General features: G+C 44.4%; 1 protein-coding gene across 2 annotated transcripts in view; it reads left to right on the forward strand.

The window, feature by feature from the left end:
- Nucleotides 1–22,394, forward strand: part of SNX1 (sorting nexin 1) — a 28,374-nt gene that overhangs the window by 943 nt on the left and 5,037 nt on the right. For both annotated transcript variants that reach the window (XM_084817003.1, XM_084817004.1), the window contains exons 2-11: nt 3,271–3,373; nt 4,705–4,841; nt 6,282–6,348; nt 11,732–11,775; nt 15,452–15,593; nt 16,480–16,558; nt 18,087–18,162; nt 20,500–20,613; nt 20,980–21,073; nt 21,798–22,003. In XM_084817003.1, coding sequence (XP_084673129.1) covers nt 3,271–3,373; nt 4,705–4,841; nt 6,282–6,348; nt 11,732–11,775; nt 15,452–15,593; nt 16,480–16,558; nt 18,087–18,162; nt 20,500–20,613; nt 20,980–21,073; nt 21,798–22,003 — 1,062 coding nt within the window. The remainder of the gene's footprint in view (nt 1–3,270; nt 3,374–4,704; nt 4,842–6,281; nt 6,349–11,731; nt 11,776–15,451; nt 15,594–16,479; nt 16,559–18,086; nt 18,163–20,499; nt 20,614–20,979; nt 21,074–21,797; nt 22,004–22,394) is intronic.

Here is a 22,394-nt window from a genome sequence, read left to right on the forward strand (position 1 = left end):
CTACTCATATGTGTGATCAAGTCTGGATCTAACCCTTTGTGGATGAGAGCAGCCTGCACCTGCCACCACTGTCTGACTGTATACATTTTAAATACAACAAAGTCTTGCAGCACTGTAACAGTTAACAGACTTGTAGTATAATCCTATGTATGTCTACTCAGAAGTAAGCCCCATTGAAGTCGGTGAGATTTGCTTCCAGGAAAGTGCATGTGGGATTGCAGCTTTATTGTAACATAAGCTCTTGTGGGCTAGAGTCCACTTCACTTCAGTTGTTTAGAGGGGTGTGCTAGTGTCTTATCTATCTATGCACATGCACACAGCGGTGGGGGAGTTGGGCCAAATAGTGAAATGCAAAAAGTCGTGTGCATAGGCAAAAAGGTGGTGAAATTTTTGCATTTCCCTGCCTTTTGGCCCCATTTTCCTCTCTACCTGTGTGTATATCTCCCTCATTCATACACACACATCCCTGCCAACTGAGGTTAATGCGTGATATCTTTGATGTGCACGGAAGCTTCTGCTACAATAAATCTGTTAGCCTTTAGGGTGTTGCCAGGCTATCTTCTTGTTTTTGCTTCAACATAGTTAACATGGTTACCCTTCTGCAAATTGTACAAGTTTTGGAATTTGGCTGTAAGGCTATGGTGATGGGAAAGGCAAGAAGTCACATTGTGATTCCATGGCAGAGCTGAGGCTTGAAACCAGCTGGGGTCTGCAACTCCAGTTTGAATTCAGAACATTTTCCCTCCTCTTTGGAGTGAGCTGGACCCACCAGTGTTGCCTCTGAGAAGAGAGTTCTGGACTTGTGCTTGGTTTCAGAACTAGGTTTCAAATCCCACTGTTGTGTGTTGCAGCAACAGACTAACATAATTATGTACTTTTCACTCCCGCTGCTCACCTCTTGGCTGCTAGGGCTTCACAGGAGGCTCTCTAAATCCCCAAGTTCTTATAATGGGTATTAATTTATGTTCCTTTTGCTCTTTCTTATTCCAGGAGTTTTAAGTTGTTTTTCTATTTATTACATTTTGTTGTCCTGTCTTTCTATTCTCTAAGACATACACATTTCACTGATTTTAAAACGTCCTTGTAGGCCTCTGCTCTGGCTAACATGGCAATCCACTTCTGTTTGTGCTGAAGACCTTCTGAAAGAAAGAAGGCTAGTTTTGTAGTTTAAGGTGCAATCCTATGCATATTTAGGGAGAAAAAAATCCGACAACGCCAAGCATTCCCAAACCAGATTCCTACAGCTGCTGCTATAAACCCACCACTGTTGATAATGGCTATATTTACTTGTCCACCAATATCTTCAAAAACCTGTCTTAGCTATGTATGAAAAACATCTGTGTCCATGTTTCCCAAATATCCTATGACCAGTTCTGGGGTGTCTGCATCATATGATGTACAGAATTCCTGTGGTGAGCAGAATTTGATTCACATAAGTTTTCAGCAAAAATTGTTCCGCCTTGGTTCCTTTTTTGAAAGACTACTCCTACCAGTCTTAAAGTGACATGCAATAACAAGGGCGGGGGAGTAGTTGCCTTATCTCATAATATGTGCAAACAAAGCATAAAAATACTTTCAGGAGATGGCCTTTTCCCCCCTGTCTAATCTGGAAATTTGGAAGCAGCTATTTAAGAGCAAAGCCATCAGAGAATTTGTGGTTAGGCTACGTTTTAGTAGCTAGATTCTGCTCTTCCCTTTCTAGAGAACAATGCCAGTTCTAGGTAAAATCTGTGCAATAATTGCAAAAACTGAACAATTGGTTGAGAGTGTCCACATAAAAGGAACTGAACTTGACATTTAGGTTGCTGACATGTGAAAATAAATAATCTTGATTCTTGAGGGCTGGAAGTTGCATAAATTCTGCAGAAATCATGCAAGCCTTACAAAGCCTCTCCCATTATGACTAGAACTAGCAAAAATACTCTCAATATTTTGTTTGTCTGTATAAAAATATTTATCCTGCTCTTCCCGTCCTTATGGAGGTGCTCAAAGTGGCTAACAAAATCCACCAAATCATCAGAATTGGAAGGACAATAACTACATTGTTAAAGTAATACATAACACTGTGCAAGTACCAGGTCATTACTGACCCCTAGAGGGACGCCGCTTGCGCTGGCATTTTCATGGCAGACTGTAGCGGGGTGGTTTGCCACTGCCTTCCCCAGTCATGACTACCTTTCCCCCAGCAAGCTGGGTACTCATTTTACCAACCTCAGAAGGATGGAAGGCTGAGTCGACCTGAGAATACATAACACTAAATAACTACAAACAGCACAAGAAAAAACCCCCAAACATCAATGAATAAATAATACTGTAACAACAAAAATAGCGGCAGAGTTAAAACCTTGCTGAAAGAAGACTTATTGACTCTTAAGACTGCAGCATATATACTAGCATATCTAACGCTGATCTGGTCATTCGTTACTTTAAGAATAACATTCCTAGCTTTTGTATCAACAGAAATATATTGCCAAAGTATGGAATCGGAAAGGGGAGATACAGGCTCACAGCCGTGTCTTTGGGACAGTGGCCTCATTTTGCTGAACAATTGCCATGAACTGCGGGCTTGTACAGAGCAAAAGGGTTCAGTACCTACAGCTTCAAACTGACAGTACAGTAGTTTTACCATACAGTTCAGGGAGCCTAGAAAACGTAAGAACTTTCTCTGAAGCAGCCTGTCTTTTACCGAGCTGCAGGGGGGGTTCCAAGGCTTTGTCTGGTGCCAGCAAGGCTTTCTCCTGCAGCTCCTTGCTTTGGCAACAAAGAACCTGACTTCCATCCTCCAGCTCTGTCCATGGTGCCTCTTGGGTCTGTGACCCCTGTTTGTGGTGCGGGGCAGTGGGGGTAGGGCGGTTTGGAACTGCATGGTTGAGTTGGCAGTGTCAACGCTGTCTCCAGATACCAAAGCTTTGTGTCTTTGGAGAGGCTGTTGGAAACAATGGGTTCTTAGAAGCCAAACTCTACAATGGTGGAGTAGTGTGTAAAATGCACTAAGGCCTATATTGTTCTTTATGCCTAAAAGAGTGTGTTGACTTCTGTTCTGCACAGCTGTTGAGAAGAAACATACTCGTGGACTGAAATGGGAAGGTATCTTTTTTTTACAAGCGTAGGTTCATGAAATCAGTGTGCCGTGAAGTGCAATAAGTGAAACCTGTACCATCTGTGTGGCTAAAGAGGGCAGGGCAGCTGTTTTGTTAGGCGCTTGTGCGTGTGTTTCAATAATAGATTTCATTCTGCAGCTTGTATAATGTCTACTGTCTGCACTTCTAGAGTAAGCCGATGTCCCCTAAGAAGGAATCCCCTGTACTAGTAAGAAGCAGCACCAAAACAAACGGTGTTCAAGAGGAGCAAGATGATCAGGACCTATTTGCAGGTATGTCCTCCTATGTGTGCTGGTGGCTAAGAGCTGAGGAAAGCAGGTTCAGCTATGGATTCTCTGATAGCACAAAGAGGAAAGTGGTTGTGTGTAAATCATATGCCTCTCCAGCATAGGTGCTGCAAAGATGCTTTCTCAGGATTGCACTCGCAAGCCTCTCAGCTGACATCTCTTCTGTAGAAAAGCTCTAGACACTGAGCTGGTGTAGAGTAGTGGCTGAGAAACTGAGCTACAAATCGGGAAGCCCCTGGCTTGAATCTCATCTCTGCCATGAACTCACTAGGTGGCCTTAAGCAAGAGCTGAGCTTCAGTCCTGTCATCTGCAATATGGTGGAGAGTAAAGCTGACTTTTTTTAAGGGTTGCAACACAAAAATACATGTTAAACTCTTTGAACATTTGCAAGCACTTTACAAATATTAAGTAGGTATGTCAGCTTAGTGTTTATCTGAGCTAAAGGAGGTTGTTGGAGAACCTAAACTGTGTGTTGAAGGATTTCATTTTGTTTAGTATGGCTGAAATCCAGTTGGAACACATTTCTTGTCTTCCTAATTCTGGCAAGAATGCTTTTACATGTTACTAAGTGGAATCGTTTTGTGATAATGGGATGCGGATCATCATTTCACAGTTCTAAGAGTGCTTACGTGCAGGTTTTTAGCTGTTTTGTATTTAGGGAGATTTTGAGAAGTGAAAGCAGGCCTTCTAGAGTCCTTTACTAAGTTGCTTTAGTAACATGCTTGAAAGCTCCCAAGCAGGAAACCCAGCCATACAGTATATGTGATTTGTTTCCGGTTACAGACATCCATTTGTGTCCTTCATTTTGTTAGGAATCAGGTCCCATTAGTTCCCAAACTACTTGCCAACTTTTTTTTTTTTTTAAAAGTGACGTTTTGTACATGAACTGAATGACAACTTTGAGATGGCTGCTCAAAGCATAATAGGGTTTGATAGGATACATGGCTTAGATAGTATTTCACCATAAAATCTCTCATGTAAGAGCAGCAATAGGTGCTGTAGCCTGGTATAAGGGGAAAGTACAGCAAGATACAAGAATACAGGCTTGTATTCCTGGATCTGATTTGATTGTCAGTTGCTAAAGATTTAGATAGGGAAGGGGAAGTGTTTTAAATGGAGTGTGTTATATATGTTTAGGTAGTTAAAGCAAGTCTCTAACTGGAATGCCTTTCATACTTGCTGTAATCAGGGAAGATAACTTTCAGTAGCTCCTTGTGTTACAATTCTTGTGAGCTAGATAAACTTAACCTGAATGGCTTAAGAAATCAGTGAGGCTGTTCATCTGCCCCTGGTTATAAATCTTATCTTTTTGCAGATGCCACTGTAGAATTGTCTCTGGATAGCGCACAAAACAACCAGAAGGAGAAGACAGCTACTGGGTTCAGTCCTGTCCCTTCTATAGAAAAAACAGCAAATTCCTCTAATAAGCATCAGTCCAAAACCTACGAGGAGGTATGTTCTTTTTTGGTTGGCTAGTTACGTATTCAGTTGTGCTCTGTAGAACATCTTGGGAAGGGTGAATTCTGGTGACTATTTGGAACAGCCTGCTGTTGGATGCTACTTCCTTGCTGCTCTGGCGTGCTGCTATGTCCAGTGCTCGCTCTTGATGTGAGGCTTGTCGGCAGTTAATCAAAAACGTATAAAGGGCCTATTTTCTCTTTCTGGTTAATGGGAACTTGGCAGAGTTCTGAGGATTTATGACTTATGGAAGGAGAGTTTAAGAATAGTTTTCCACTTCAAATGGTAGACATGGCTTCAGAGAATGGATAACTGATAATTACTAAGTTGGAAAGCAGTTGTCTGTTAAGTTAAGGAAACACTTGTAATGTGTTTGGTTCAAGTGCGGAGAGTTCTGAACCATGGGTTCTGGTCTCTTACATTGTGTAGTAATGTGTAGCTATAGGTCCCAAGCTGTGATTTATAATGTGATTTGCATCTCAAGCTAATTTCAGTTTTACCTATACCCATATTTAAGTGATATCTACTTTGGGGTCTTTGTGTGGGTTGAAGGACTCATGGGGTATGTATTTAAAATATGTATATCCAGTGTTTCCTCTTAAACTTCCCAAGATATCAGTCAATCAAAAATCCCTGTCAAAACTAGCTAACAGCGGTAGCAACAGGAAAACGTACATCATAAGAGTAAACTTTTAGAAGCCAGGTCAAGAAAACAGAAGGTTTCTTACAAGTGTCTCTGGAGAGGGTATCCTATAACCCCAATGCCACCAAAGAGAAACTTTTCTCCAGTTGCCATCTACCTAGCCCCTGGAGGAAGGGTGTCAGGAGATGATCTCAAACAGGCAAGTTCATATGGGACAGGTGGTTGTTCAAAGGATAAAGGGAGAAACAGTGATCATGCATCAGGCAGCAGTAGTTGCTCCTCAGCACAGAAAAGTTCATACAAGGGTATGAAATCTGTTAGATTGTATTTAAGCTAACGTACTGCAATAAAGTGCAAACACTACCTTGTTAGCTAAGATCTAGTTCCACTGAAATGGGATAAGATCAGCTTAAATCAAGTTTGAGCTGTTGGTCTTGGTTTGAATTTCACTGTTGGAGTTCTATAGCTGAGGAGAGTAAGTGGAGAATTGCTGAACTGTGTAAAACCAAATCCTAACCTTTCCTCCAGCACTGCCTTCAACGGTCTTGTCAGCTGTTGAAATGTTAGGCTTGTCAAGCTTCAACTTCTTTGAGGTCTTCTGCTTTTACATGCTGAACATGAATCTACAGCTCTGTGTACCCTAACCTTCTATCTGCCCCCGCCTGCACTTTAGTAAGCTTGTAATATAAAACTCAAGAGCAGAGGTGAACATTAGGTACAGTATCTGGTATGAGCCCTCATGGAAGTCTCTGGATTAACTACGACCTGAATGTATTTCTCTTCTCATATAGCTGGAAGAAGAACAGCAGGAAGACCAATTTGAAATTTCAGTAAGAGTGAGTGATCCTGAGAAAATTGGTGAGTCAAAATGAAATGGAGGTGATTTTCCATAATAGAAGAAGACAGCTGTATGCCCCTCTGTCTTGGCTTCAAGGCTGAGGCTAGCCTGGTAATAAAGTGCTGCTTTCATTTATAGTGCTCAGATCTGCACAGGCATTACAGGAGGAAGATGGTACTGTATTCAGATCTGCTGGGCACAATGCATTAGCTTTTCTGCTGTTTTCCTAGGCATGAAGGCAGTGTAAAAGCTTCCAATTTCTGAACTTTTAAGGGCTAGGAAAAATGTGCAATTCTGCCCTTGGTAATACACAGAAGTTGTGGCAATACCAAACTGAGTGACCAAGCTAACTCCTTAAGTCCTCTTGTCTGTCTCAATGGGCAAATGTCTGCTAATATAGCAAAAATCTGGCCTTTTAATTTTATATGTTCATATGCAGTAAGAGTGTACAGCAGAGGAGATGAAATCCAGTCTGAAGCCTGCTGTAGGCCTAATGTATGGGGGTGCGGGCTCGCACATATTGCTAAACCATCATTTAACATTATACGGATGAGCTACAGTGAACCTCAGTCTTGTGCACTGAGATGAGGGGACTGCACAATCCCGGTTCCATTTTAGAGTAACCACAACTTAACGCAGGAGTGGGGAACCTCGGACCCTCCAGATACTGTTGGTCTTCAGCTCGCATCAGCTCCAGACAGCATAGCCAATGGTCAAGGTGGTGGAAATAGTAGTCCAACAACATCTGGAGTGCCGCAGGTTCTTCACCCATGGTTTAGCATGTCCTCCAAACCCTAAACTATCGTTGAGCTTAAACTACAGTTTGTTCAAACAAGCCAGCTTTGTAACCTATGGTTTGAAGTTGGCTTGTTTCAGCAAACGATAGTCAAGGTTAACCACAGGTTTGAATGACATGACAAGCTGTGGATAATCAAAACTGTTAGTGAAAACTTCCACATTCCTTGTGACCATGACAGAAAAGGAGAGGTGAAGAGGGGCCAGTTGAAGCTCTCTGCAGCTCACTCTCATAATGCCGAACTATGGTTTACCATTGCTTGTGAACCAGCCAGTTGTGTTTTTGACAGGAAATATAAGTCTGTTTCCCTTTTAGATAGTACACTTTCATGCTGTTCTATTTACTCAGATGCTGAAATCGTTGTTTCAGTCTGGTCTTCCAAGCAAGCAAAATCTTCTGTTGCACCTTGTATGACTAGCAATTATCGACCTGAATATTTCTCTGTTTAGATTTTAATCTGATTCTGTGTAGGCTCCTTGACTGATACAAAGCACATTATATTAGTATAGATGAATAAAGCAACAAATAATTTGCTCCTGAGTCTCTGCTTTTTAAACAGCTCCACATTTAAAAAGCAGTTTGGGCTTCGAGTATGAGCACTTTCCTAAAAGAGCACCTGACTCTTGAACCCAGTCCACAAACTGCTTCTTAAACTTGACACAATTTTAAAAGTGATCTCATGGGTAAAAAGGAAAGGTTCCTCCTGTGCAAGCACCGGGTCATTACTGACCCCTAGAGGGACGCCTGCTTACGCTGGCATTTTCATGGCAGACTATAGCGGGGTGGTTTGCCATTGCCTTCCCCAGTCGTGACTACCTTTCCCCCAGCAAGCTGGGTCCTCACTTTACCGACCTCGGAAGGATGGAAGGCTGAGTCAACCTAAGCTTCCGCTGGGATTGAACTCAGGTCATGGGGAGAGCCGGTTGCTATACAGCTGCCTACCACTCTGCACCACACGAGGCTTTGATCTCATGGGTACAGGGCTGCTGTACAGGCAACTCAGAACTTTGTACATGTGGAAAGGGTATCCTTTTGCATCTTATTTGCTGCTGTTGGGCAAATACAGATGACCATTTACCAAGTGATGACTTACCACAGTGTCCTTGTTGCCACATGGTCACCTAGTCCTTTCTAATATCATCTGCCAGGCAATGATGAGAACTTGACTATACTCCTGCACCTGATCAGAAGTCAAGGGTTGGAAGCAAGGAATGCAGAACAGTGGTAATTCTCCCTGCCACTTGGCAGGCAGTCAACAGCTGCCTTACAACAGTGTGCACGTAAACATGCAGTAAGTTAACACCTGGTAAATGGCTGTCTGTGTTCACCCACTGTCTTCAGGGTGAATATTTGTAGCAGATGAGAGCCCTTGCTATCTGCATGTTTGCCATAATTCATGTTTTTATCCTGTCCTTCCTCCAAGGAGCTCAGGCTCTGCACATGGTTTCCCCCCACCCTTCATCCTTCTAACAACCCTGTGAGGTAGGTTAGGCTGAGAGATAGTGACTGATCCAAGCCACATGGAGGATAGTGGGCAAGTGGGGCTTTGATTCCAAGTCTCTCTAGTCTTAAGCCCAGTTCTCTAACCACTACAACCCTGACACTCATGCCTTTCCACTATGAGGTACAGAATGTGGCTCTGGTGCAGAATCCAGTATCTGTGACTTCCTAATTTACTAGGTTAGTTCCAGAAGCTGTGACTACCTGAGAATCTGCTGTCTCCTTCACATTAAAGGAAATCCAAAATGTTCAGGTAGGCCTTCCTAAGTGAGAGGGCTGATCTATTACAGAAACCACATAGGATTTGGAGTATATTGAACAATGAAGCTTGAATGGCTGACTTTTTTTCTTCTTCTACATCTTGTAATTCTGTGGAGATTGTCTTTGCAGAAACCTCGCATCCAGTGGCACTAAATCATAGTACCCTGTCTTGCTGGGTCCATCTGCCTTTATGCAGCTTGGACAGGCTAGCGGGCTGCCATAACCTGGCTTCACCAGGAGTTGACTTCTTGGAGAGGGAATATTTCAAGACCAGCTGAAATACAGCCATTTTGCAGAGTTTGAAATGCCATCTGTTGTCCTTGGAACAATAGCAGCTGCAAAGCATTCTTTTGCTTCATCAAAGAGTTTTTGATGCATTTTTAATTGCAGCTGCACAAATAGTGTTGCTGTTGAATACAGGAAAGAGGATTGTGCAAGAGGAACCCTACCTGGGGAATATTATGTTGTTGGCTTTAGGCTTTCTGTGCTCCAAAATGCAGGCCATGTGTAGTGAAGGGATAGTTTGGCTAGCTCACCAGCTTCCTCCCCCCACCCCCTCACACTCCCTCTCTTCCCCAGCTGCCTTCAGTGCCATAACAGCCATTTAATTGTTCCGCCTGGGGCAGATGTGCGGAGCTCTCCCAGATCTGAGCAGTATAACAAGCTACTAATTATTATGTTAGGCTCATCTTTGTAGGAAGCGCAGACAAGACTTGGCACCACTGAGGAGACACTATTCTGTGAGCTTCAGCTGTCAGCATCCTGTAGCTTCTGTGGTGGGATAGCTGGAGGAGACCTCCTTGACTGTTCAGACCTCCTCTCTCCATGGAAAGGAATGACTAGCTGTTCTGGAGAGGGTCACAACCCCCCGCCCCGGAAGATTAGGTGTCCAGGCCCTGGATCCATCGTTGTCACTAGCGGCACAGGTGGCCTCAGTGGCCAGGAGTGCTGCTTATCAGCTTAGGTTGATATACCAGCTACAACCCTGTCTGGTCAGAGACAGCCTAGCGACAGTTGTCCACACCCAGGTAACCTGGTTGGATTACTACAATTCGTTGCACATCAGGTTACTTTTGAAGGCTGCTAGGAAGCATCAGGTAATTCAAAATAGAGCTGCTGGGCTACAAACTGGGACTGGGCGATGTGTTCATGTGATGCCAGTCATCAGCTGTATTGGCTTCCAGTCCATTTCTGAGCCCAGTTCAAAGTGTTGGCGTTGACCTAAACAGCTTGGGACCAGAGTATCTAAAGGGATGTCTCCTCCCTTATGAACCTGCTCAGACCCATAGATCATCTTCGGAGGCCCACTTCTGGGTGCCTCCGCCTAAGGAAGTTTGGTGGGTGGCTACAAGACAGACAAGTGCCTTCTCAATTGTATGCCCTTTTTATGGAATCTCCTCCCCAAATAGACTTGCCTGGGGCCTACACTGTTATCTTGTGGGGGCCAGGCAAAAGCCTTTCTTTTCTCCCAGGCATTCAAGACTTTATTTTTTTTAGATTGTATGCCTGTCTTTACATATATTTTATATTTATTCCTCTGCAATTTGTTTTGGTTTTTTTATTCATTTAGTTTTCATGGTATTATATTGTATTTTATTTTTTCATTCTTGTGATCCTCCCAGAGAACTTCTGTTGTTGGGCAGATTAAGCTTATAATAAATAAATAGAAACAATTAGGACTTATGAGTAGATCCCACAGCTAGTTTGCTGCTTCATCCTCCCTGTTTATTAAGTTAGATGGGAAATGTTCAGAATAGATCAACACCGCTATCACCCTAGACCTGTTACCCTCTGGCACGCCAGCGCAACCCCCTTGTTTCTAGTAAACTTTATTTACATTCTGAAACTATAATGTTTCTCTTTATTGTGAACATGTTTTGAGAGTTTTCTAGGTCGTTGGAAAAGAATAGCAAACCAAAATAAGCTGAAATGCGCATTTAATGTTCCAGTAGAAGCCTACTGAATTCCAAATGTTGTTTTCGATACAGCGAACCTGAGATGTGGCCCCAAATTCTACATGCCTTTGTAACAGTATCATATTGTTGGCTGCCTGCTCAGCTTGTGATTCACTGTAGCGCTTGGAATCGTCTTGGCAGTGCTGCTGCATAGCTCACTTTTAAATTGATTTGTTGTTTTAGTATAGATGACTCTTGAACCCACTGCACTTTTACATTCATCATCTGTTTTGTATACTTTCAAGTTTGGTAAATATACTTGGCAAATTTGAGTTATGTCAGCCAAAAACTAGGATGAGACTAACCTGGAATTTGGCATCTGAGTGTTGTCTTCATGACAGTCGGGTTTAATTTTAAAGCAAAGTTCTAGCCCTGAGGTTTGTAGACAAAATGCAATGCGCAGATTACATCCAGTAAAACTGCAGAAACCATATGGGAGCTACGCACAGCTTTTGGGGAAGGAGGATGTCAGGGTTCTGTACCTGGGACAGCTTCCCTAACCAGAACAGTTCCTTGACTTCTTAGGGGTCATTTCATGTCTTGAAATGATGTGGGATTGAGTACAACACACTGAAAGGTAAGCATGTGTTTGAGAGCTTGTAAACACCACAGATAGCCACAATTGCACGAAGGTCCTTGTAGAATGTACACATTCTAAACCTTCTTGCATGTTTGTGAAATGAAGCTTATCACGTACACCATGTGTATTATGTGAAGTGACCACTCAACAATCAACGGAGGAGAGTCTACAACTACCCTAAGCAGTTGGTTCAGTTAGCCAGTTTACTTGTCTGAAGTGCCCACTAGGAGGAGACATTCGCTTCAGCTTCAGTATCACAGCGTGCTATAGAAATCTGAAATTCTTTCCTTGCTTTCTCCTTTCTTCCACAGGGGACGGCATGAATGCCTATGTAGCCTACAAGGTGTCAACACAGGTATGTCTGTTTTTGCCTCTTTCAGTATTACCAAGTCAGCAGATCTAATTAATGCAAAGAAACAGTCTTCCTTTAAGTCAGCTTTCCACTTACATTGCAGAAACTTCTCCTTAGCCCTTCCTTACATACTGTCTTGCACTCAAGAAGTTGGGTACCTGAGGCATGTTTTCCTTAGGCTTTCTGCCATTTTAAAGTTCCCTAACATTCCAGTGATGCCCTCAGAGCTGCAAAGGAAAACTAATTTATTCAGAGGAGTTTATTATTTATCATGTATAAAGTGTCTAGCATCTTAAATTTACTAAGCACCATACACAGATTTTAGAAGTCTCTGCTGACAGCCTTACAGTTTAAAAGATCTGACAGACAAGGAGCAAAGAGGAAACAGGCAAACTCAGGCAGCAGTTCTTAAAGATACCTAGTAATTATAATTATCGGTTTGAATGGAAACAGTTGAGGGGAGAAGGCACTGAATGGCAGTTGGTTTCTCACTTGAGCTGATGGAGCCCTGCTGTGCTGTCTCTCCTATCCTGCAGCCAACTTCAGTTTTCTGTTACAATATATATAAGGAAATATAATAATACCATAAACAATATAACGTTCATTCAAAAAACAAGCATCTATATTATCTAACATTCCTGCAAAATATTATTCTAAACAGGTAGCTAGTATGTTATTAAACATGTAAAAAAGCAAAACAGTCAAAACTGGGTAAACTTCACCTTTTGATCAGACTATAACAAGGCAAAACATTTATAGCTGTCAGTATCCAAGATGTATCTAGCCCTCATGAAGACAATAAAAGGGTGCCAGACATTGGAAAAACAGGCAGTCTTTTGTCTGCCATCTCTTAAACGGCCATACTCAGCTTAGTCATCTCTGCAGCCTTCCAAACTACACAACCATTCTTTCAACGTGGGGATAACATTACTCCTCCAGTTACTGGCAACCAAAATCTCAGTGGCAATCAGTAGATTCTGAACCATCTCTTTATGTATGGATTCTATCTGTTCATCTGCATAACCAAGCAAGAGGATCACAGGATACAGAAACGTGTAATTACTGATATTGCTCCTACAGCCTTTTCCAAAAATAATTAAAGGGCATTCCCACCAAATATACATTAAGCCAACTTAAGTTTTCTAAACACTTCTCTCTCTCTCTCTCTCTCTCTCTCTCTCTCTTCTTCCCCTTGGTTCAAGTCCGTAGTCTCACAGTAAAAATCTTTTCATTGTTGTTTCTCTCCTTGATCAAACATGGTAGGCCTTTGTGTGATTGGAAGAATCATCACAACTGAGCCTGGAATGAAGTGAAAACTTCTAAGATAGGTGATGCAAAAGACCCAAGTGGTCTTCCAAGGGAAGGTGTGGGGCTGAGCAATGGAGTTTTAAGGAGCAAAGGAGAATAGGGTCCTGAGTGTAGCTGATAAGGAATGCTGTAGATCAGCTTTCCCCAACCTGGTGCCCTCCAGATATTTTGGACTACAACTCCCAGTATTTCTGACCATTGGCCCTACTGGCCAAGGCTGATGGGAGGTGACATCCAAAACATCTGGAGGGTGACAGAAGCTGATGTAGATGCGCTGTGATATTGTGCAGGTTACCGTATTACATTATCTTTTACTATGACTACCGCTGTCTGTATATAGCCCCTTCTATTTCCAAAGGGCTTTGCGGTTTCTTAATTTACTTACCTTCTGAGGCCACTACCATAGGAGCACTGCTCCCAATTGCGGTACTTAATCTGACCAAGGAGCTATTTGCTTGTTATCTCCAGCCAGTCACTGTCTTCTGGCTTGCATATGAACAGTCTCTAAAAAGCTGGACTAACTTCTTTTTTTTTGTCACCACTTTGCTAAGCAACCATCCTCTAAATGACCATTCAGTAAACTTCATATGCCATAACCCCTAAATTGCCTGTGGGGTTCAGCTTTCTCGCTGCTTCGCATCTCATCTCGCTTCATGCGTGGGTGGTGCCTATTGAGGCTTTGTCTCGGGACTACATGCTGTTCAGGAAAAGAACTGCCTCGCTTTTTTTTCCGGAAGGGGTGCCAGGCATGTTCACAGAGCACGACAAGCTGTTCCGCATGGTCTCTTAGCAATGCCGCTCCTGTATAGTCTTGGACAGAATTGATGGATGCGGCAGCTCCTTGGGACAACACACGCCGTCAGTCTGTTCCATTCCTGTCCCTCCCATATCCATTGATGCTGACCTTTGTAGCAAAGAATTGAGCAGACACAGGAAGCTGGCTGTTCTTGGTTTCAGAGAGCACGTTCTTGAAAAAGAATATGGATCCACAAGGGAGCTAATGTGGCAGAGTTTCACATCTGCAGAGATGTGGAAGCCTGAAAAAACTTAGGGGAAATCCCTCCTCCCCCCTCAAAGCAAAGCCTGATGCACAAAAATGAAATACATTATCAAAACCATTACTTTGCCATGGTCAGTGGAGTTAACAGTGTTTAAAGGGCCGTGCATTTCTGAGCTTTTTCCTTTAGAAACATGAGTCTCTTAATGATATTTGAAGAGTATTGGCTCAGAAATAGTATCCCAGTAGCCCTTCTAGCCTTAACTCAGGGGTGGGCAACTTGTGGCTGTCCAGATGTTTTGGCATACAGCTCCCTCACCATTGGCTATGCTGGCTAGGGCTGATGGATGTTAAGGCCCTCCAGATGTTTGGGCCTAGAAGTTGCCCACCCTAGCTTTAACTGGTAGACTACTCAACTAAAGCTTTGGTTTGATCAGCTGAGACCGACTTCTTGCTAATTGAGTGATAGCTTTTGTTAAATTTTCTAATCTGAGTATCTCAAAGCATCTGTATTGAAGCTTTGGTCACATGCGTATTTTATTTAGTCAATTTAATTGACCAGTTAAAAGGTTATTGGTATTTCAAATCTTTCATTGATTCACAGCTCTACCACAGTTGTGATGGCTTCTATTTCCAACTTGCTGTGTCTCCCTGTTTGCCAATTGGCAAAACTATACTGTCCAGGATCCAGAGAGCTGTACAGCTGGATCACTGTCCAAGAGGAACTTGGTCTCTGTTTCCTGAATAGTAATCCTTCCTTATGCTGCATAGCAAACCACTTTCGGAGGGGGGAGGGGGTCCCAAAAGAAGTTTGATGCTGCCTAGGAGCCTTTTGTTCAAAGGGAAGCAAAATGGCACTTGGCATACAAAGCCCATGTCTGAGAAGCCATCTTGAATCCTGGTCGTGCTTTGGCACCTTCTAAACTCTAGAACCTAGAGCGCAGCAACTTCATCTCTAACACTGGTGTTACGTTGTTCAGTTTTAATTAAAAAAATTAAAAGGGGTATTTCCTAAATTTTATTGCTCCGTTGCTAGCTGCTGACATGTGTAGCACCTTTCATGTTCTTACGGCACAATGCTAGGTATATTTATTCAGAAGTAAGGCCCTCTGTATTTGATGGGGCTTAGTCACAGGGTAGTGTGCATAGTATAGCAGTTTTAAAGCATAAAATTTAGGTCTAAGACAATATTGCTTATATTTAATTTTTCCTCAACTCGTGTATAGGGTTTCTGCTGGGGAAAATGGCTTTCTCCTTTGTTTTGATCACATCTGGAAACATAATGCCTCTATTGGCATGTATATCTATAAGGTATAACTTGGTGCAGAGGGTTCATGTGACCCTGACGCTCTCTCATTGTTCTCCCCTCCTCAGACCACGTTGCCAATGTTCAGGAATAAGCAGTTCTCAGTGAAGAGGAGATTCAGCGATTTCTTGGGCCTATATGAGAAGCTGTCAGAGAAACATGCACAAAACGGATTCATTGTCCCCCCACCTCCTGAGAAGAGCTTAATAGGTGACGCTGATCAGTAATTCTACTAGCAATTTCATGTGATGCACAAACCCTTCGACATGTTGCCTTGACACGTCAGACATTCCGGATACAATGCTTATTGTTAATCCCTGCCTGTATTGACGTGCTAACCTATTGCCCACCCTTCCTGAATCTTGACAGCATCTCCTTTGAGTATGTTCTCCACTTCTCTCAGTTAGGAAACAAATGCATCCCCTGAAGGCCCAGGAACCATTCTAGCCAGGATCTTTTTATATGCGGGATGCACGACCACAGATTCTGTCCAGCAAGAAGATGGCTCTACAAGCAAAGTCTCTATAGAGAGTGGCACTACTCTGAATGCACGATGTGCACTTGACCTGCACTGTTTGATATAGTGTCTTTCAGGCTTTTTGACTTGCTATACCAACACTGTTAGGGTGGGTTGGGTGCAGTGCTTGTGCAGTGGAGAACAGTTTCTTCATGTAGGACGCTGTCTTACAGCGAGTCAGAGCGCTGGCCCATCTAGCTCAAGGATATTAAACCTCTTGCAGTCTGAGGGCTGAATTCCATTGTGGGCCCCCCCCCCCCCCGGGGCGGGCCCAGACTGGGGGCTCCCCGGGCTTGAGGTTCTGCTCCCAGATCTAGGTCAGTATTGTCTATACTGACTAGCAGTGGCTCTCCAGGGTTTCAGACAGGAGTCGTCTTTTGCCTGAGCTGGAGGTGCCAGGGACAGACCCTGGGACACTTCTGCACGTAAAGCAGGTGCTCTGCCACTGAGCCACAGCCTCCTCTCATACGCTGGATCAAGCGTGCGGCACTGTCCTGCTGAAGCCAAAGTGAGAGCAAATGGTAGGTGCAGCATGGATATGGCCAACCATGAAACCATGTTTCTTCACTCTTTGTCCAGGAATGACCAAAGTAAAAGTTGGGAAAGAAGATTCCTCCTCCACAGAATTCCTAGAAAAACGGCGCGCTGCCTTGGAAAGGTAATTAATAATATCACACATTAGAGCTGCAACTGCAGGAGAACCAGAAAGCTGTGGCAAATGGTAGACTTGCCAGTCTAAGGAAATCTGTTAACAAAAACATTGGTCCATCTAGTCTGCTGCGACAGGCCAAGATCTCTCTTAACCTGGGATGCTTGGTATCAGAATCTGGAAGCTTAAAACATATAATGTATATTATATACACATGCACTATGCTACCCTCTTTGTTTAAGATGAGCAAATATCAGATGCTTTAGGGAAAAAATCTGGCAATGTTTCAAATGGGGAATAATGTGTCCCTGTTTGTTCTTAGCTTCTGATCCTCAGTCTTCAACCCAATGAACAGAATACATCATTCACTTCAAAGCTGACTTGAATTAGTTCAGGAAGGACACTGTTTTCAAAGTTCTTTAGGGCTTGATGTCTGTTTCTTTGCCTAATAACAATACAGAGCTCTTCTCTGTAGCCTTGCATAAAACTCCTCCAGCATGTGTAAATTCTGGAATGAATTCTGGTAAAACGCAACACTGGTGAGAATCATTAAAAGTGGAAGCAGCTTCAAATATCCTTCACTGAATGGGGAAGTGAGAGGGGAAGCGACACCTTCCCACTGATCATTCTTCTGTGTTCTCATGCTTCCAGTTTTAGTGATACAGATGCTCTCAAAAGAGTCACCTTGTTTGAGGGTTCACGGTTAAGCTCAGTTACCATTGCGTAAACTAGAGATTTGTCTCTCAAATGAATTGGAGAGCAAACTTACCACCTAGCAATTCCATGAAGGCCACACCTGTAATCCTTTATAGTACTAATAGTGAACTCACTCTGTTGACTCTGGATCCTTATTGGGGGCAGGGGCTGATCCCCCCAAACAGCTCAATGAGGACTGAGCCTGCTCACTGGTCATGGAATGCTGACCAGCTTGGGGAGAGTGACAGCCGATGTTGACTGAGGACTTCTATCCTGCTGTAGGCCAGGAGGAAAGAAGGTAGATTTGGATCTACTGGCATAACTGGATGATTTGCATGGGCAAGGGTGACTCCCAGTTGTCTAACAAAAGAAACAACTAAATCCTCCCCTGCCTCAAATTAGGTTGCTGAAAAAGAATGCTTGGTGGGGGGAGAGAGGAACGGGGAGTGGAGCTTTCTACATGTTGAGCAGGACACACAGGCTGAGCACAGAGCTTTGAGAGTGAAGCATATCTCTGAATGCGTGGGGGCACCATGGTAGGTGACTGGTTGTGGCTCTTTGGCACATGTGTGATTTTAAAAGTACATGCTAGACATCTCTTCACATGTTACAGATGTATGCCCAAAGACAGGCAGTGGACAAGTGGCAAACCTGTCTGTGTGAGTCAGCCACTAGACTTACTTGGCTATATTAGGGGCAGGGAGGGGGGTCTGCTTTGTGAAATGCGCCTCTTTTTTATTGTCCTGAGTGCTGTGGTGATGTAAACATGCACTTTGTTTCCTTTTTAAAATCAGGAACACTAAATAGAGTGAAGCTAGCCTCACACAGTCCTCTCCCACAGGTATCTTCAAAGAACCGTAAACCACCCAACCATGTTACAGGACCCAGACGTCAAGGAGTTCTTGGAAAAAGATGAGGTTGGTTTGCCGCCGTCCCCGAGTGCACAGTCTTGTCCATGAGGTGTTTCCGCATCTGTGGCCCAAGCATCCCTATCATGGTTTATTTGGTAAAAACTGAGGAATTCATGCATGCATTTCTAGATGTGCTTGATCTTAATGGACTTGTACTTTCAAAACCAACAACAAAAATGCTTTTGTGACCTGCGGAGGGGGTGGGAAAGCATGGAGCTCTTCTCACAGCTTCTGTCAAAATAAAGCAGCCAACCGTGTGACAAGACGCTGACGCAGAATGGTTCAGGTGAAGGGGAGCTTGGAGGGCTCTTGCCCACGATTGTTCCTGCAGCATTTACTGGAGTACCGCTAGCCTGCCTGCATCACGCTAGAGTCGATTGCAGCCTGCTAAATTCTTGTTCACTTCTAGTGAATTGTTGTTCGTTTAGGTCTTGGTTACCCCAAGGGATTACTACGTGGCGGGCCATACCTATCTAGTGGCTCTTCAGACAGATCAACTGAATATTCCATGCCACTTCAGACTTAAGTGGTGGAGAAGGCAGAGGGATTTGTGGCGGCTTAGAGAATTGCTGGATGTGCATGTTTAGGGGCTGTGCAGCAGTTGCTTACCACAAGGAACAACAGTAGGACCAGTGTTTGTAAAATGTGAACCAGCCCTTGGGTTTAGGCTTGTGGTTATCTAGAGGAAATGCAGTGATCACTGTCTCGTCTAGAAACCAAAAGTAGTTAAAGACAGCCTCATACTCAAGCCCTGAGCTCTCGTATGCAAACATGAGGTCTTCCCTTGTCATTGGAAGCCCATGCCGCCCCCCCAAGATCCTGATCAGTGTCCCTGTGCTTCTTGCTGCCCCAGACTGCAGGCAAGACCACATCCTTGTTTGGGAGAGAGCTCTTGCTGCAAGGCTCGCGATTCTGTCTGACGGAATGTTCTGCCATGCACAGGGCATGGCCGTGGATGTTTTCTCCTGCTGTCTGTGGCGGTAGCCCTCTTCTCAACAAGGAGGCAGAGTTTTAATTGTCCTTCATTCCCTCCAGTTTCATACTGAGGCATAATACCAGGCTTCTGCTTTTGGTGACTGAATCTCTTACTAGCTCCTTTGTGAAATGAAATTTTCCAGCAAATGTGTGGTTTTGTGGTGACTCTTTAATCACCTCACTGGGGGGGAAAGCTGCCTAGTTGTTTCATGTTCTCCCTTTTTAAATGTAAGTACCAGCCCACAAACCGAGTTCAGAAGCCTTCGTAAACAGGGACCCATGGATACTAGTGATATATTCCTAGCAGCATGAGAAGCCATGCTATATACTGTAAGCAGGTTCAGAGGTTTCGCCAGCTTCTCAGAGGCCCCTGGTCTCTGTTGCCTTGTTTTCCCATGTAGCTTGTGGTTTGGCTGGCTGGCTTGAGTCAACGGTGGTACGGCAGGTCTGCAAGGCACTTCCCATGTGATTGGATAGGTTGTTCTCTAGGACTGTCAGTGGACGATCCTGATCCCTAACAGGTGGTTCAGTTGGATGGCACCTTGATGTTATCCTGCTTTCTCCTGGAGGAGAAGGCTCGCAATGGCTCCTAGTCCTGATAACTCTGTGCTACCTCCGGTATCAGAGGCAGCATGCCTGTGTTCGCCAGTTGCTGGGGAACATGGGTGGGAGGGTGCTGTTGCACTCATGTCCTGCTTGTGGGTTTCCCTGAGCAGCTGGTTGGCCACTGTGTGAACTGAATGTTGGAGTAGATGGATCTTTGGTCTGATCCAGCATGGTGGTTCTTATGTTCTTAAGTTTTGATGTGCCCTGCTTTGCTTCTTGATCAAACCAGGATGCAGCTAAGTCACCAAATAATTGTTTTCCCAGCTATTAGACCCCAACCATCATGAAAGGAGCAGAGAGCAATATTGTGGCCAGGCTTCAAAAGAAGTTCCTCTGGTGTCTGGCATAATATGCCTAAGTTGCTGCTCTGCTATAAACCCCTTATCTACTACTTAGTGATCCATGCCCGCTGGCCAGGCATAACAGCAGGGAAGCAAATGGGTGAGGCAGTTCCGCTCCACAGCTGGGGACCAGTGACTGGGAGCCAGTTTCCATGCCTTCCAAAACTCATTGGCGTGGGACCTCCTCTTCTAGTTCAGAACAGCCTAAGCATCACACAAAATAGGGGGACTGTTCCAGTTTAAGGGCTGTGTAGAACTCAGGGTTATTTTCTGCCAAACATGATCACCCGCCCTCTATTTGGAATCTTCCCTAGTGCCTGCATCTTTATTCATTCCAGTTTTGCATGGCCTCTTAATATAAACGTCCAGGTAGCACATTTCACTCACACTGTAGGTGATCAGACCCCCAATCTTCTTGTAGCTGCCGCGAGCTGTTGGCACCCAGACGCTGAGTGGAGCCGGCCTCCTGAAGATGTTCAACAGAGCCACCGATGCTGTCAGCAAAATGACCATCAAGATGAATGAGTCTGATGTCGTAAGTACCTAACATCTTCGTTTCCTTTGTGTACATGAGCTGAGGGAGATGAGAGGGAGAGCAGGGCCATTCCACCAGCCCTTCTGAAAGAATGATTTTTTTCCCCGTCTTCCCTCCCCATTCCATTTTCCTTGTGTGTGGTGTCTTTTTAGATTGCAAGCCTATAGACAGGGACTGCCTTGTTTAATTGATTATATGTAACCCACTCTGGGAGCCTGTTTGGCTGAAGAGCAGCATAGAAATACTATTAAAAATTCCCCCTCCCTCTTGTCCTTGGACAGTGTTTCTGAAAATGAACCTATATCAAACTGACTTCCCTTCCATTGAGAAATGGTGTTGGTTGTGTTTTGCATCTCTCCCTTCCAGTGGTTTGAAGAGAAGCTTCAGGAGGTGGAGTGTCAGGAACAACGTATGCGGAAGCTACATGGTGTTGTGGAAATGCTAGTAAATCACAGGAAAGGTATCGTTTTAGCTGAGCTTGCTTTCTGCAGCTGGAAAATGGGTGTTTGCACCTCTTCATCATGCAGAACCTCTGTAGATTTGCATGTGGAGTCCTGGGTATATTGTAAAGCAGCCTTCCCCCAACTGGTGCCCTCCAGATGTTTTGGACTTCATCTCCCATCAACCCCAGGCAGCATGGCCAGTGGTCAGGAATACTGGGAATTGTAGTCCAGAAGATCCGAAGGATACCAGGTTGGGGGAAAGCTGTAGTAAGAGCAGCATTTGATGGCTTAAGACTCTTTGGCCGACAAGAAGTGACTACTGTGGCTCTGAACAGGGAGAAGAGAAGGGGGGTTTCTTGGGGTAAGGGAGGCTGCCACACTGCTGATAACAAAATGCCATTATTGGCCACAAGCCTGGTAGATCGGAGTTCCTGAAACTGACCTTATGGCTACTAGAAAGCTCTTGTGTGGTGGGTTCTACCATTCCTATCCCACCCACCCCAGTGCTCTCCCTCGTAAGTGTTTCCTGCTGGGTTTTGGCTTTATCCACTGCATCAACTTTTCCCAACCTGGTGCCCTCCAGATGTGTTGGACAACAACTCCCATAATCTCACAGGCAGTCCTGTGGAGGTTGCAGTCCAGTATATCTGGGGGGCACCAGGTTGAAGAAGGCTGCGTTACACCTAACCAGCAAGCGGCTGCCCTCCTGTTGCACTGAACGCTCTCCATTCCGCCCACCAGAACTATCGCTGAATACAGCTCAGTTCGCAAAGAGTTTGGCCATGCTGGGGAGTTCAGAGGACAACACCGCCCTGTCTCGGGCACTCTCCCAGCTGGCTGAGGTGGAAGAGAAGATTGAGCAGCTGCACCAGGAACAGGCCAACGACGACTTCTTTCTCCTGGCCGAGCTTCTGAGTGACTACATTCGCCTTCTTTCTGTTGTAAGGGTAAGAGCCCCTTGTACCTTTTTGCAGGCAGGCAGGCAGGCAGGCTTCTGTGGCGAGAAGTGATATCCTGATTAGCAAGCTAGCTAAAAGTGGGCTAGATGAAACAACTATCAGATGGATCCACAGTTGGCTACAGAATCGGACTCAAAGAGTGCTTATCAGTGGGAACTTCTCAAACTGGGGAGAGGTAATGAGCGGGGTACTGCAGTGCTCAGTCCTGGGCCCAGTGCTCTTCAACACTTTTATTAATGACTTGGAGGAGGAGGTGCAGGGAATGCTGATCAAATTTGCAGATGGCACAAAATTGGGTGGGATAACTAATACCTTGGAAGACAGAAACACTGTCTTATGTTTGAGAGAGATGACAGTATGGTATCCCTCGCTGTGCTCT

Source organism: Heloderma suspectum, chromosome 11 (genome assembly GCF_057233095.1).
Source record: "Heloderma suspectum isolate Gila_16-S chromosome 11, 16-S_ref, whole genome shotgun sequence".
Classification (NCBI taxonomy): Eukaryota; Metazoa; Chordata; class Lepidosauria; order Squamata; family Helodermatidae; genus Heloderma; species Heloderma suspectum.